This window comes from Triturus cristatus, chromosome 1_1, assembly GCF_964204655.1.
Source record: "Triturus cristatus chromosome 1_1, aTriCri1.1, whole genome shotgun sequence".
Lineage (NCBI taxonomy): Eukaryota > Metazoa > Chordata > Amphibia > Caudata > Salamandridae > Triturus > Triturus cristatus.
In genome coordinates, this window is record NC_140579.1 from 131,180,494 (window position 1) to 131,197,787 (window position 17,294).

At 41.6% G+C, this 17,294-nt stretch overlaps 1 protein-coding gene across 3 annotated transcripts in view; it reads right to left on the reverse strand.

Annotated features, from left to right (window-relative positions):
* The window catches only part of AARSD1 (alanyl-tRNA synthetase domain containing 1), a 189,871-nt gene that overhangs the window by 79,009 nt on the left and 93,568 nt on the right, over positions 1 to 17,294 (reverse strand). For all 3 annotated transcript variants that reach the window (XM_085615636.1, XM_085615559.1, XM_085615713.1), the window contains 2 exons: positions 7,233 to 7,363; positions 3,272 to 3,338 (listed from right to left, as the gene is read on the reverse strand). In XM_085615636.1, the coding sequence (XP_085471762.1) occupies positions 3,272 to 3,338; positions 7,233 to 7,363 (198 nt within the window). The remainder of the gene's footprint in view (positions 1 to 3,271; positions 3,339 to 7,232; positions 7,364 to 17,294) is intronic.

The window sequence follows — 17,294 nt, forward strand, 5'->3', positions numbered from 1 at the left end:
AATAAGGAGGTTCGGAGCGGTGGCGTTCCTACGGACATCGAAAGAGACACGCTGGAATAGCGGAAGGAATCAGGTATCTCTGGAACCCGGGAAGGGTTGCTCATTGCGGGACAGTACTTCTTGCCAGAGAAGAGAGGAGGAGTAGAGGGAATTGGGGTACGAGACATTTGGTCATTCCTTACCTTCTATCTGGCGAGGACGCCGAAAGCCCTAAATACTCTACATGGAATCAATGCTAGAGTAGTGACTGTGGGATTAGGGCACTTGGGTTTCATTACGAGAAGCGCTTAGTGGCGCCACTGGGGAGGCAACCCAGAGAACGAAGGGGAGAGAAAGGGCTGACAGTGCCTGCGGGTATTAGAGAGGGCTGGTCCTCTCGAGTTTGTTGTTACGACACCTGAATTATGGAGTGCATTGGTATGCTTGACACACGTGGTATGCACCCTTAGTGAGAATTAACTGAGAGTAGTGTATCTTGTGTTTGTTCCTATTTTTCTTATGTTCTTTCCTTGCAGGGCTCCCAATCCCTGCTGTATCCCTTATATTCTTTGTCCCTCGCCTGATAGCCCTGGTACTCTGTGTTTCTGTAAACCAGAGCCGGGGACGTCGGGAGGTGGAACCCTTGTGCTTCATTCGAATCCACCGGAGCCACAGAGGAACGTGACACCCTTAGGGATCCTCGCTGAGCCCCACGTTAATCATCATGTATGTTACAACTTTGGCTGATCTAATCAGATCGTTTGGATTTTCGCTAATGTCTTATGCCGATAAACACGCAGATCATCGTCTCGTTGTCCAACAGTGAGCAGGACACAGGCATCAGATTCCATGACTGCATGTGTGCAGTCAGTGCCTGGATGGCTAACAACTGCCTGAATTTTAAACTCTGGGAAAACAGAGGTCATATTTTTTGGAAACCAGGTTTCATTTTGGTCTCCATCCTGGTGGCCACAAGAGTTGGGTACTTTTCCAACTCCTGTCAGGAAAGCCCGAAATTTAGGAGTGCTAGTAGATGACAACAATTTGGTGCACAGGTTAAAGCGATCACGTTCTCCTCCTTCCCTTTGCTCAGGACAATAAAAAAAGATCTTTCCTTACATCCAGCGGCTGTCCGTGCAGGTAAGCGCAGTGGGGTGAGGCGGGGAAGTCGACAGACAGAATAGGGGAAATTAAATAAATAAATAATTCCTATTCCGTCATCTGCTGACAACCCTCCCACCGCACTTAAGTGCATGGACTGCTGCTGCCTACATCACTCCTGACCTACAGAAAACATTAGTCACATCCTTAGTTCTTTTGAAAATAGTCTACTGCAATGGCCTATACACAAACATGCATCGCCAATATGTGAACAAACTGCAAACCTCGCAAAATTCAGTGGCCAAAATGTAAATCCGCATCCAATGCAATTTAAAAATTAAACTAGTGACTAGTCAGGCAAAGAATTGTCTTTAAGGCCCTCTCCATTTCCTACAAAGCTCTGCATGAGTTATTACCAGATTATCTGAAAACCAGCTTCAAATGGTACTAACCAGCAAGGACTTTAAGGACCTCCGCGGCCACAAATGCAATAGTCCCGGTTCAAACGTTCCTCTTGGGGAGGAAGAAGCTTTGTGATTTGCGCATCCAGAACTTGGAATACCTTACCCTTGCATATCAAATTTATTAATAATCTGCTCTCTTTCAGGAAAGCTTTAACCCGTTCCGTGCTCATGACGAGCTCAGCTCGTCATGAGTCACAGTGGAGCTGTGCTCATGACGAGCTGAGCTCGTCATAACTGCCGCGGCCCGCACGATTAATTCCCCGCCTGTGCGGGAGAATTAATCAGTGGGCGGGGTCGTGACGAGCTCAGCTCGTCATGAGCACAGCTCCACTGTGAGTCATGACGAGCTGTGCTCGTCACGAGTACAGCGGCGCTGCGCCCCCCCCCCCCTCCGCACCGCGGGGGAATTACCCCCGCAGGGAAGGGTTTAAAAACTTGGTTATTTGCCACATCCCTCACTTATAAGAAACTGATTAATAACCACCCAGATTTCTTAATACGCCTGAGGCAACATTGGGAGACATATCTAGGAGAGCTTGAGGAGTAAGATTGGCGAGACACCTTGGCTTCCACTAGAGAGGTGGCCATCCCCATGAGATTGCGGCTGGTTCAGCTCAAAGTCCTGCACCGGGTCTATCTGACAGCAGGAATATTGGTCAGGATGGGCAGACATGCTAATCCCCTCTGTCTTTGGCAATGTTAACAAGAGGGGACTTTGTTTCATATGATCTGGACGTGTCCAGCCATTCAGTCATACTGGAACGGCATCGCCAAACAACTAGAGAGTGCTGGGGGGAAGAAACTAACAGTCACCCCACAATTGTGCCTGCTAAATATATGGGAAGCCACTGACTTTACTCAAACTGAGAAAACATAGGTCTCACTGGGTAGGCCATCGCCAAACGAAACATTGCACAGAAATGGGGGTCGCAGGAAGTGCCACGAATCAGAAATTGGAAGGTGGACAAGGATAGAGCCATGGTAGCTGAAAAAGAGGTATTTAAGTACAGAGGATGTCCAAAAATTTGGGATCGTAAGTGGTCAGCATGGAATACATATAGAGGGGAGGTTTGCCTATCTCCAATAGTGGAGCTACAACGTACGGAGGTCGAAATGCATGAAATATTCATTGATGCAGAATAATTAATGAAAGTGTTATTTATATGTGAATTGTCAACTCATACCAATTGTACAACTAAATGTATGCTGAGACTTGATGGCATTGCTGTGCTGTTTGTGGTGTTTATTAATAAAAACAGTTTTAAAAAAAATGGTAATTTGGGTTTCAGTGAGCTTCTTTCTCAATAGGTTCAGTAGAGCTAGCACCAAGACACCACCGGGTATTCGTGCACCTAGAAATAATTTAACATTACTAACATTTGTATTTTCAAATCCATAATTTGAATGTGCTTATCAAGCATGCAGTGACCGCCTTCCAAAATAAGCAAATCTTTGAAATGGCAATGTTGCAGTTCAATACATAAAATGTGCACGATTCCTATTCTGCAGCCACCTCTCTGTAATTGCCATTCAAGGGGAACTCTCTAGATTTAAGCCTGGAAAAAGCAACCTTGTGCAAAACACGTATCGGCTGCCAAAGAAATTAGGAAAAGTAAGAAATAAATAAAATGAAATAAATGAACATTTGGAATAGAATTACAAATTGCATGCCCTTGTTTTTGTACAATAATCCTTAATAAATTGCAGACCACACAGAGACCACTTACCTTCTGAAGGAGCTTTGTGGATTTCTGCAGTTTATCGACAGCTTCAACATGTTCTTCTGGGCCGGTTCTGAAATGGAAATATAGATCTTACAGAATACAAATGTTCTGTAAAATAGGGCGGTAGTAAACACGAATGAAGGTTCTGTTGCACCAGCAGACTTGAAAATATCAATATACTACAGTCACCAAAGAGATTGGCTTTGCGTTCTGAGCAGCTACATTTTAAAACTATCACCCTCTTCCTAAAACAAAAATACAGAAAAGATTTGAATTATTTAACCTCGTGGACCGTGTCAAAGTCTTCATACCTTCGTAACTATGAGTTCTGTTTCAGACTTTGTGAGGAGCATCATTTTACTCTGATCAGTGTCCTGTTTTGTCATGTCACTGCTTCAACTGGACTCAATTAACTAAATTAGGAAGTAAGCAAATGGAATAGGTTTTATAAATACCTAAAAGCTTGGTAGGAATGCGGACTGCTTGGGAGAATATTTTTGGTACTGCTAAATCTGCACATGCATGAAGGAATCTGCAAATAATTACTGCACACCAGTCATAACCAGCCAGGAATATCAGGTTGCAAGTTCCTGACGACTGAAATACGGATGGAGTGGTTTATGGAAAAAATAACGGGTGGAAAAGTTTTAATGCAAAAGTACATGTCTTCTTAACATAATTCGATGTACACACCTTTCAGAAACTTTCAAAAGCTAGCGTAAACACCACTGTTAGAGGCTCTCGCCTAATCAAACAACTTTATTTCGATCACTATAGATCATAAAAGTACACCATAAAACAAGACACTTAGACACAAATAAGACATAACATTATAAATACTAATTCTATTTGCAATAGCAGCACAATAGAGCGATCAGAATGCATCATTATTTGCAACAGAAAAGTTAATTACAATAGCAGCAATAAAAATTACATCATTTTTTGTACTTGAAAACTTCATCATAGGATACTCTAAAATCAGCAATAAAACACATTAAAAATACTTGGAGGATGTAAAAAAACAGTGTTCACTTACACAAGGCCCACGATACGACTTTAGCAGGAGCCATACAGTATGCTACAGCCTAGGAACCATCAGGGGAGTACTTGGTATGCCTGATCCATATAGCCATTAAGAACTTGGCTGTACAGTATACAATCATGCGCGTTGTGTTTGTCTGCAGTATTCTATAAGCCTCCTTGCACTTTCTTACTCCCAGGTTTCTGCATAGTGGGGCTATCCATTTGGATCGAGATTGGTAGTACAAGGGGCAGAAAAATAAAACGTGCTCAAGTGACTCAGGTACCCCTTGGCAACAGGGACAATTTCCTTCAACCCTGTCTCCTACTTTGCACCATTTTCCTTTAAAATAATTTGCAGGTAGGCAACCATACCTAAACTGTAGGTATAGTTTCCTTGCTAACGGGGGTTCGATCTCATCTATCGTAGCCTCAAATGACGGTGTCTATTTAAAATTCATAAAAGCAACCGAGAGTGATCCCTTAAAATTCATTATCAAATCATTTTCAACAGTGCCCAAGTATACAGCTTTGAGACTGAGTTTATTAATCGGACTAAGGGTTTCTGGCAAATTCTTAGCTCGGCGCAACCAGGGAATCTTGTCCACAAAAGTTGGTGTCATTAATTCACTGGAGACCCACCCTGTAGGGCGCAGGTGCTGCAGTAGAACATAGCCGGTGCCAAAACATAAGTATTCTAAGTGCAATTTTATGGGCAATTCTTTTCTGGCCTAGATCGAAGTAGAGTGGAATCAGCGGGGTGGACACTAGAAGATTCAATAGGGATCTAAAAAATGTATGTTCAGTTACAGATAGATTGCCACAATTTGAACAGCCCCACATTTCCCCACTAGAGAAGGCTGCACCTAGGGCTTTGACGTTATAAATCTCGAACGCTGGTGCCTTCTTTCTGGATATGGTTTTCCTACGAATTTTCGTTATATTCACTGTTAGTTGAATTAGGGATAGATGCACTCTTTCCAGTTGTGGGACCCAACTCATGTTCTGTATAAGTTTGATACCAAGATAATCAAACTCTGTCACTAGTTCTAGGGGGGCGCCACCTACATACAGACGCTCCTTGCATTTAGTCTTTAAGCTTGGTGAAAAAAGCATACATTGTGTTTTGGAGCTGCTTAGCTCCAACCCCCATTCCAGGCAAAATGCCTGAAAGTCATTTAGCAGCTGTTGGAGCCCCTGCGGCGACTTTTGATATCTGCAAAGTGTCATCCGCAAATGGGAGAGCAGGGATACATTTCCCTCTTATTTTTGGAGCGTCACAACTCTCCCTGCTCAAAAAGCTAATAACATCATTGATTAACAGGGTGAACAGGGTAGGCGCTAATACACACCCCTGTCTAACTACTTTATCAAAGTGAATCATCTCCGTTAGAGCCCCATTATCCCCCCACCTCACTTGTGCCAGGGTGTTCGTATTAAGTCTTATTAAAATGGGGTGGCGTGGTGAGCAAAATAACGATGGATTAAACCCAGATTTGTGACTGGGGGTGAATGTTTTGCCAATTTGCAACATTCCATCCATCATCTTGTGTGTCTTATTAAAATGTTCAGGAGGGGAGCAGGCACACCAATCTCTTCTAGGACTTCCCATAATTTCACTCCCGGTACCATATGAAAAGCGGCTCGCATATCAACAAAGGCAACATATAATTTGCCGTTGTGGATATTGACTTCCCTCCAGAAAATACACATAAACCAGAAGATTTGGTATAGGTTACTCACTTGTGCCCTAAAACCAGCCTGCCACTCTGAAATAATATTCCTCTTGTTGATCTAATCTTGGAGGTGGACAAGGACCTGTGAGGATTTTTTTTTTGTAGGGAATCTACAAGGCTAATGGGCCTATAGTTCACTGAAAGCGCATGGTCCCTCTTCTTAAAAATTGTAACTATTTCTGCCAACTTCCATGATTGGGGAATTTCCATACTCGAGAGGATACTATTAGAGTAAATTAATATATGGACCCCAAATTTCTAAGTTTCCTTTGTATAAGTATTTGGGTGTTCTGTTGGGTCCAGGAGCATGTCCAGAAACACAAGAGCGAATTGCTTTTTCAGTCTCACTGAGCAAAAATTGCAACTCGTTAGGTTCAAATGGAGCCCCACTCACATCTAAGATGTCTCTGTCATTATCCATCCTACGCTTATCTGTGTACAGATGGCTAAAAAGTACAACCCACTCTTCTGGTTGGATACAAAAGACAAGCGCAGGTTTATTCCCCTAGAAGCCACAGCTGCAGTTTTCCAAAAATCTTTGGTGTCCCTATTAACCAAGGCATCATGCAGATACGACCATAGCAAGTCTTCCCACACCCTATTTGTGTTAGTGATTACTACCCTATGGTGTGCTTTAGATTTAATTATCTGTACCTGTGATTTAGATTTAATGGCAGCAAGGGGCTCACCTTTCACCACTCTACACGTATTATAATACCAGGACTCGGTTTTAGGGCAAGGTTTCTTTTTTATCTTGGTTTGCCCAAGACATCCCTTATTATATGCCCTAGCTTTTCACGTGTTTGTATCATCGTTTCATTTCTCATATTAGTAGGGAGTTTGGATAGATGTTCAAAGTAAGCATTAATAATTCCCTTGATGCTATTTAGCACCGCAGGGTTTTTGACAACCCACTCCCACCTAATAGATCTGAGGTTATTAGTGGGCTGGACTGCTCCAATATCACAACGACCCTTACTCCCATAATGTGGGGTTTTCTTAATACTCAATAACAAGCTGAGGGCTCCCGTCTAATCAACTGTGAAAAAGTCAACAGGGATGCACATATAGTCTTCTATGAATTACATTTGATCCACTTACTAGGAAACTGACTGTATGTCACTGAATTCATTTAAAGATTTTTTTTAAAAGATGATAAATGTCAGTTGCAGATTACATAGTGTTTTTAAGAAATGTCAGTGGCTTACTTGAGAAGAGAAGTTAGTGCCTTTTCTGCTGCATGACTGCGCCCCACGTAGTTCAGCACTCGGTTTCCCGCCAGGAATGTCAGGTTGGTTTTGTTCTTTTTACCTTTCTCATACCCAAGGAGTTTAATAACCTGAAACAAGCCAACAGGTAACTACAGCTGAGAGAAAAGTATGTTCCCACCAACGAGAGTGGATTTTAAAGACTCATGATACACTATCCGGCAAGGAAAACAACTTGGTCATTCAATATAAAACAACACAGCAAGCTAATAGGAGTCTACAGAGGTTCTAATAGTCTATTAACACAGTTTGCTGAGCTAGTTATTGAAAGAAAATGTACCAAGAGGCAATCAGATATGCATAGCGACACACAAGTTATCAAATCCAAAAAAGACATAATTTATTCAAGTTGCAAGGTAAGTATGCTACTTCAATCCTTTTTATCGAATAGAATTCAAACTGTCTCTCTCGGCGAATTCTCTGCCAAACCATTCTCACTGCCTCGTGGAGTCCCTCAGGGGTCATCTATGAGCCCGACACTTTTTAACATTTATGTATCCTCGCTGGCTCCCCTGATTGAATCGTTTGGCTTCAGTTTGACATCTTACGCGGACGACACCCAAATTGTGGTATCGCTGCGGCCAAGAAGGATGTTGGGAATGGCATCCCGGCTCCATGATTGCATGACAGCTGTGGGAATCTGGATGGCCCAAAATTGCCTCAAACTCAACTCCGGTAAAACGGACTTTGTGTTGTTTGGTAACGACCCTAATTTCTGGACCCCTGCTTGGTGGCCGGATACATTGGGTCCTCTCCCTATTCCTATCAAGAAGGTAAAAAATCTGGGAGTCTGGATAGACAATCAGCTCAGGTTCAGGGATCAAGTGAATGCGGTGGCTTCATCCACATCGTATATTCTTAGATCCTGTAAGAAAATAATGCCATTCTTGCCCAAAGACAGTCAACAAGCAGTTATCACTGCCTTAACCATGTCCAAGCTGAATTACTGTAATAGTCTCTACATCAATATCCAGGAAGGGTTTATGAACAAATTACAACTTTTGCAGAATGCAGCTGTCAGACAGCTTACCGGTACACCAAAACACGCCTCAAACTTGGCTGAGATTAGAAGGCTCCACTGGTTGCCCGTTAAGAAGCGCGTCTAGTTTAAAGCACTATGCTTGGTCTTCAAAGCCCTTCAAGGTACTGGGCCAGACTACCTAAAACAGTGATTTCATTGGTATGTACCAAAAAGACCATTGCGTTCCTCAGAAGCAAGATTGGTGTCCGTAACCTTTGAGAAAAAAAAAAAGCTAGCTGGGGTGGCAGAAGTTTTGTGGCTGGCGCACCCAAGGCATGGAATGGTCTCCCGTTGCATCTTAGATGCATAACCAATCTACTTGCCTTTAGGAAGGCTTTAAAAACATGGCTTTTTACTGTCTAAATCCACAATACTCTCTTCGTTTTAAGCTCTGCAAGACTTTACATAGCGCCAGGACACCTCTGGGTAACAGATAGCGCTCTATAAATGTCATTACCATTAACATATGCTCTCAGTTGTTTTTTCCAATTTAATAACAAATAATAGCTGAACAATCCCAGACGGTGGGCAAGCGTGGGGTCCATTGATAAAAAAAAGAGCATCACAATGAAGTAGCCTTAAAATATTTGCTGTATATTTAAGTCAATTAGGCGCCTAAAGTTATCACAATTATCTGTGGTCCGATAATTTAAACTGTAATGGGAACACAGGGGTCGTTTAAACGCTTGATAAAAATAGACACAATTGTATCTTTCAACTTGGTTTTAGGTGTTGGCAACAGACAGCTTTACTTGTATGTGTTGTATGTTGAAGACCTATTGTTTCCAATACTTTACTTATACATAAAGTGGGCTTTAGGTCAGCCCCTTCTTGCTCGTGATTGGATAGCGTCATTATCTATCTCACTTCCCTGCTCTCTATTCAATGCCTTTTTTCCCTATTCTTGCTATTGTCTCACCTAGGAGCATTTAGACCACAGTGTTTTGATTTGCTGATGTATTCTTCCACGGCTGGCGGCAGATCTTGCATGGCACTGCATTTAAGTGACTAGTTATTTGATTGCCCTTTCTCCTCTGGCGTCTCTTTCTCCCTCTCGAATACCCTTCATTCTCCTCTCTTCTAACTCACCACCCAGCAACGCCCTCTTCCTAGTTTTTTGCACCTGACTGACCATACTATTGGCAAAAATGCATCTTAAGATTTTTTTGGGCCAGTCCAATATAGCCGCATACACATTCCAATGACAGCCACCATAAAAGAGCACACATCTATCTAGTCATCTTTGAAAAGGATTAAAAAAACGAAAAAAAAGCCATTTGAAATTCCTGCCACTGATGCGTGATCAGCAGCCATCTTTGAGTTTGGTTTCTAAAAATATTACAAAATGCTTTCAAAGATCGCTGCAGTGAATGCTTTTGCATCCACGGGGACCATCTTTGAGTGCATTTTGTAACATTTAACCAAATCCTATCCAAAGATGGCCATATCAGATGAATGCACATTTGCAGCGGCTATCCAGAATAAAAATAAAACATTGGCAATAGGTTTCACATCCAAGACCTTTTAGCTTTGCCAATACTTGTTCTTCGTATTTTTTTCAAGTCATTACATGATGAGTGAAAATAATTTTACTTCCACGTATTATACAATGTGATTTACCAACAGCTTCTAGCTGATAATTAATCAGAGTGAATAATTGAGGAAAATGTATTAAAAAAATGATGCCTCATTTTTATTTTATAATTTCTTTTAAAAAAATGCTCTGCTGCAAAACCTCTCCAGTGCAAATTCTATTAGCATTAGGAGTCTTCTGAGTTTATAACCCTGTGTACAGATATGTGCAAGAAATAGGAATAACACATACAAATGTTATTTGAGTTTGTTTTACATGTTACTTCTGTATTATTTTTATTTTGTGATCCTAGTTCATACCAGCAAATATTTTTGAGCTAACTAGGAGCAGAGCTCTTTTTGATCTCAAAGATTTTACGATCATTGTTACCACCATCTATTGTTTGGGAATAAATACTTATGTGCTACCACCATCTGTACATGGTGGTAACAGGAATCGAAAAATCTTCGACAGTAAACAGAGCTCAGCTCCTAAATAGCACAAAAAATATCTGCATGGTGACTGGCTTCAAAAGGTTGCATACACTGGGTGCAACACTTGGAGAGAAATAGGTATAAATGTTATTTGTCCTAGAGTTGTCTGCCCTGCTAAGGTCAGATGTCTAACCTTATGAGTGTTACGCACTCACTATTTTGTGCCGCTGCTTAAAGTACGTTAATAATAATACTGAAAATAATCATACAAACAATATGTATTATTTAGACATCAACTCAAATCTGTCTAGGCGCATGAATATTAATGGCTATTATCACTCAATTTGAGGGGTGTAGTCATTCTTGGGCCTCAAAAGATCTTGCCAGAGATTCAAATCTGTGACCTGCAAGTCCTAACGTGGCACTTCAGCCCAGTGGCCTTTCTTACCAGCTAACATGTATGAATTTAGCAGTGTTCACCCAAGTTGTAGAAACTACGTTAATGTTTCACTGCCTGGATCACGGTTTCGAGGAAGAGGGTGGGAGAGAATGTATTGTAAAAAATTATTACAGAAGTAACATGTAAAACAAACTCAAATAACTTTTGTGTGTGTAATTTCTATTTCTTGCACATACCTGTACACAGGGTTTATAAACTCAGAAGACACCTGATGCTAAAAGAATTTGCACTGCAGAGGTTTTGCATCAAAGCGTTTAAAAAAAAAAAGAAATTACAAAATACTATAAGGTTTCTTGTCAAGACAGTGAAGGAGTGAGCACCATAATGGGCTCTATAAAAAAAAAAAAAAAGTCAAAGTTTCAAAACAACTACCTCTATGACATATATATGGGTGGGATTGTGCTAATCTTTATGTAAGAAGAACACCAAATAAGCAAAATATGGACAATTATCCCTAGTACTGAGTTAGAGTATTGCAGTTTCTTCAAAAGAGCATATTTTAATTAATGGTTGAGCAAAGGACATCTATTGGATACATTTAATTTATCTTAATGTCTAGTAAAACACCTTCACCGTTAGGAGCTCTATGGATGAAACTCAAAAAGCATTTGTGCAACCAAGTTCAACCTAGGAGCACATACAAATCCACAAGTGAAGGCAAAATCCCAATCCTGACTGACACCGTTACGAATGAATTAATGTAACTCCTATACTGCTTGCTGGTAGTCTCTCACCACACCACGTACACAAATATAAAGGTACAAGTATGGTGTTTCTAGTGTGGCACTCGTGAGGCAATATCTCCATATTAAATGGCACTGTGAAGGAATGGTTCCCTACACCTGATTTCCACATGGAAGAAAAAAAGTTGCACATGGGACTTCCTGTGAGCAACGATGATAGTGCTGGGTATTGGCAGAAGATTTATTACAAGGGTTCAGCCTCTCTATACAAATCCTACAATTAAACTACTCCACGGTGGGAATATCTCTCCGCCATGTAGGACATTTAGGGCACCCGCCAGGGGTGTCCGCTTTCTCCACTTTTATTCGCACTCTATATATCACGCCCAATTCAAAGTCCCTTATACTCAATCAATGATTCAGCCAGTGATATTTAATGGTGTTGAGCTTACAATTACTTGTAAGAACAGTGGTCCCTAGAGAAACAACAGTAACAAGCATTTGCAATGCAATAGGTCTCGCATTTGCGAGAGTTAGAGCTATTAGTGCTGTAAATGGCAATGTCTTTTACCCAGGTGTATTTGTTTTGAGTGTTGTGGCTGGATGTGGTGCACTGTAATTGTTCTTGCATTTCTATATAGCGCTAACAAGATGAGCCTGCAGTGTGCTTAGAAAAGAAGGAAGCAGGACGCGTTTGTTATTTAAAAGGGTGGAAGTGACACAGACCAGACGGAAAAAAACACATCACATGCCAAACAACTAACCATTTTGAAAACTTAAATAAATGACAACAGCTTCTAAAATAAATCCACTTACTACCAGATTGGGTAACTTGACAGAACTTGGGTCAGTATATACAGAAACAGCATACATCCCAAAAAGTCCTTCTCAAGAGTGTTTTTTTAAAACAGCTGGTGAGGGGGGAGACACACCACGGTAGTGAAAGCATGTGTTTGTGCATGTTGCACTTTGCTGCTGGCAGGCGATCGAACATTATGCACAGCAATTGCGGATTATGAGCCAAGTTATAGTGCCAAAGAGTAAACAGTGAACCTGATAAGCAACCATCCAGCATCTCAGTCGGCGAGCTCTGCACCACTAGAAGGACTGTGTTTTGCATCGGTGAGCTCTCCCCCACATGGGCCACGGACCTGCCAGAGCCCTTTCTGCGGTGATCCGGGCACGGAGGACGGGTGCAGGGAGCAAGAGCAGCTGCTCTTGAGTATGTTGTGCCCCCGAGGGGGAACTGCCAACACATATGTACTTGCTGGCCACACAGGACAATCAGCACAGAGATCTGAGACCCAAGTCCTGAGCGAGGGTTCGGTGCAGGATCTCTGGAAGTTGGGCGTAAAGAGGGAGGGGGGGGGGGGGGGTACATGTGGCTTGTACCGGGGTGCTGGGGAGCTTTGGTGGAGGGGTGGCACGCTGCTCCAATTGTGCCGCGGATGGAACGGGGTTTGCTTGCTGCAGAGTCACAGAATTATTTTCTTTTTACATTTTGGGATGTCTACGCAAATTGGAGATGTTTGTCTGTATTCCACAGCCCTCCTGAAGATGCAATAAGATTTAGTGTCTAGAAATTTTCCTGCACTCTTATTTGGTAGATGTGGCGGTTTCAGTAAACTGAAAATGAGAGAAGCCTGGGAGACCAAATAGTTAAGGTGGGTATCTAACTTTTTATTGGGGGGGGGGGGGGGGTGGTGTTAATTGCTGCAGACTCCCACCGTCCAACCACAGACAGATTTTTCAATATGGAGCACCAGGCAGGAAAGATAATTCTCAGGAAAATTGGATGCCTACAGGACATTGTTGACTAGAGAAGCAAGAGAATGCAAAGGCGATCAGTGTCACCACACAGGCGCACATGTATGTGTCATGTTACAGTGGCCTTGTGTGATGGCACAACACATATGTACACATACAACATATCGCAGTCGTCATTTAATTTATTTTCTTTTTTATTTACCATTTCAAGATGGCAGACAACCATCTTGAAATGGTAAATAACCTGGTGGGAGAAGTTAACATTACCAAGCAGCAGAAACAGATGGGGAAGAGGAGAAAAAGGGGAGTATGGAAAAGGGCGTAAAATAGTTTTTAAAAACTACAGCGTAAACAATGGAATAGCTGGGGTGAGTGGAAGCAACACGGATAGAGGAAGAGGGGGCTGGAGGAGAGACGCAGCACACACTGAGAGGCCAGATAAACGCATGTACTCCCATGGAGTGCTAGAAGAGATGGAAGAAAGTAGGTCTCTGACTGCAAACTGTGGAAGGACACAAGCCATCTAATTAGAACTCAGTAAAGAAGAAATACTTCAGAGGAGGAAATGAAAAAAAATAGGGAGTAGAACCGTAAAATAAGACCTAGGGAAATAAAATAGGCAAGAAAGTCTTCCAATAAATAGCAAGGGCTGTCTCAAAGTCGGCAATATGTACATATTTAAATGTATTAGAGACAACCAGTTTTCTAGAACACAATAAAGTAAAAGCAGTCTGAAGGCTAGACCCCAAAAAATAGTCTTCTGCAGCGATTCATAACCTTTTGACTTTTGTGGACCCCAAACGAATCACTACTGAAAGCTGGGGACCAACGTCAAAGCAATTTCTATGATATGAACCTCAAAAGAATACACACAAAAACAGAAATAAGAACACATCAAACAAAAACACGAATTGTGAAATATTTCACTTAATCTACAAATGGAAAAATAAAAGAAGAAAAAAGAAATCTAAATTTTAAATGTAAAGGTTGGAACTTTTTCATTTTTGTGTGTTCTTTCGACACAAAAGACGTATGCTAGATTCTAGTACATCAATTTGTCTTTTTTAGCTCTGAATGCATGCCCTTTTTGTCAGCACATACCAGTTCTTAATTTAAGGCCACCAACGTCCACAGTATATTCCGTTAGCTCCACCTGTGCAGCTCCCATGATTCAAGACAAGGATGCCAACTTAACTTTTTAGCCTCTAATTTCAAATTCTTTCATTAACAGAACGTTTTTTAATTTTCAATTTTTCTTACATTTATTAGTCACCTAAAATGATTTAATTTTCTAAACAGTTGCAGACCTCTTCTCCCCCCCAAGTACTGTCACAGACTCCAGGCTAAGGTTCACTGGCCTACTGTATTAAATCACTAGCACCGCCTTCCCCAAAGCTGCCTCTAATTCACACCATTTTCTCTTGATGTCTGTTACTCCGGACTGGTGGGTGACTTACTCTGAACTGACAGACTTGGCCACGGACAACAGAGGTGAGCATCAAATGCTCACACTTAAGCCTTGTTGGACAACAGCAGTGTGCAGCAAGTTATCACAGTTTAGCCATGTCGTGCAGATTAATCTGTTCTCAACACTAGCATGGCCAGAGTGATTCTAAACAAAGGATAGATGAACACCATCTCATGAGCCAACACTTTAGAACTCGAACCTTGGACCGGTAGGCTGCACTAAGACCTCCGCTGTGGGCACATTAATTACCACAGCAACGTTTCTTATCAGATTAGTCTAATAATTACCCGTATCTGATAATGCAAAAGAAATAATAAAGACCATAAAGTGGCATTTGCCAAGAAAGTACTAGTAGGGCAATGCTGAGAGTACGTGTTTCTGTTCATTATCTCAGAAGCAAGTGCATCCAGATTTAACACCAACAGTCTTCCAGCCAATCTCCTACGCATTCACTTTGAAAATCAATCAATCAAATAAACTTTATTCTGTTTCACATCGGAGAACCATAAAAGTTAAAAAAATTGCATGTACATAAAAACAGTGATACGTTAAAACATGATTTAAAAAGTAAAACCCCATACACAATTTATAAATAGAGCCAAGTCCCCCCAAATTAATCAGTAACCATAAAGTGCAATGTGCCAGGAGAACATATCTTCCTATTATATTTACTTTATGGCGCAAGATAAACCTTCAAAACTAATAGATACTACATAGGGAGAGAGCAACACAGGGGGGTAAGCAGAGCGTGTGAGGGGAGAAATCGCTTGAGAAGTGGTAACTCACAAGGATGACAGCAGCACACAAGAGTGATGGGGGCATGGGAGAAGCACAAGAGTACAAGAACCACAGGGACATCTGGAGGAAGGACACAAGGGAGAGAGCTAAAAACACATCCATTGGGGTGTGGTCTGGCCACGATGAAGATGGCCGCTTGATGCTGAGGCTCAGTGCTGAGGGGAGCCCCAGACGATGGTGAATTGCCCTTCGGGTCATTAGTCACACATTTTTCATGGAAAATGCAGCTCCGGAATATTCGGTCTTCCTGCTGTGAAGTTTTCAAGGCTCTGGGGTGGCTCCTTCATGAAATACGAGGCAGTTTTTGTCACGAGCTGTGACACACGCAAATCTCCCAGAGCACAGCTGACAGGTGTTCGCACCTCTCAGGAATGCGGTGAGCAGCTTCCGAGTGCACCAGACTTTCCTGAGATTTCAACACAAAAATTAAAGGAGTGATGACTGCGAAGGGATTGAGGGAAAGACAGTGGCGTTTTTTTCATTGTGACACATGACTCCAGCTACAACCAAGGTCTGTAGAGTTCATATAGAGTTCACATACTGTCTTCAATAATTACCTCACGAAGCCGTGGCTTCAGCTGCAATCACTAATGTGAAGTCTGCATCCTGTTTTAAAGATTCCATATGGCTGTTCTGCTGAGTTGGGCTACGCACTCAAGCTGAACAAATGCTTTAACCTTTCATAAGGAAAATGTAAGTAATTAAAACACAGATACCGAGGCCTGTTCTTTTCTGCTGTGGGGAGCCTGGTATATGGACAGGAATTCCTTAGTGAAAGAGAGAGATAGAATGTCTTCATCAAGGTGCACAGTCCCAGATGGGAGGTAACAGAAGCTGGACAAACTAATGTGCTGTTTGGAAAATGCCATATAAAGCCCTTTAGAGTTTCAACTTAACTACAATAAAGAATTGTGAAATGTAGGTGTTGTTGGGAAGACTGCCCTATGGAACTGAACTGTAGTGTCTATTAGCACACAATTTAACTGAAGAAATGTGCTGCCTGTCTCTGTGGAAATTCTGTGAAAAATATTAACAGTCTACAATATTATATCCAATAGCCTGTTCTTTAATCTATGTGCAGTAAGAAAACTAGAATATTGACAGAAATTCTTTGACTGCCTTTGATATACTCTGTCTGCATGATGCACGCCTCCTACTTCATAATTAATGCGGCGAATATACGGCCATTATAAATACAGCAACAGCTTTTTATGCTCTGCAATCGGCTCCTTTTTTTCCCTGATATGTATGTTGTATACACTTCCTGCCTGCTAAAGCATCTGAGGCGATTTTCTTGCATAAGTGGTTGGCTCTTTCAAGTCATGAGATTTGCCAACATTCGCCTGAGGCGATTTTCTTACTAAAATGGTTGGCTCTTTCTAGTGAAAAGATATACCGATACCCAGTTTTGACAGGTCTTGCTGATATTGTGGTCACTGACATTTTGTAAATTGTGTGGTTTGAGATATTGTCTTACACTCTTGCTCATAAATATTAGATTAACCTCTACCACATTATTTTTTAACAGTCCGTTTGACTTACTCCTTACACATTCGTACCTGCTGATTGATGCACAGTAGATGTACAGAGAATATAACTGTTCTATATCAAAGAAATAACGCTGTTAAATTGAAAATGCCTGCTGGCAAAACAAATGGAAAATCTACGAAACCACTCCTCTTTTCTGAGACCTTGCACCAAGCTCGTTCCACTACGGATTCAAGAGGTACCACTTCTCCAACAGCAAATCACTCACACTCTACAGCCTCGTCATCTGACTCAACTATGGAGCATATTC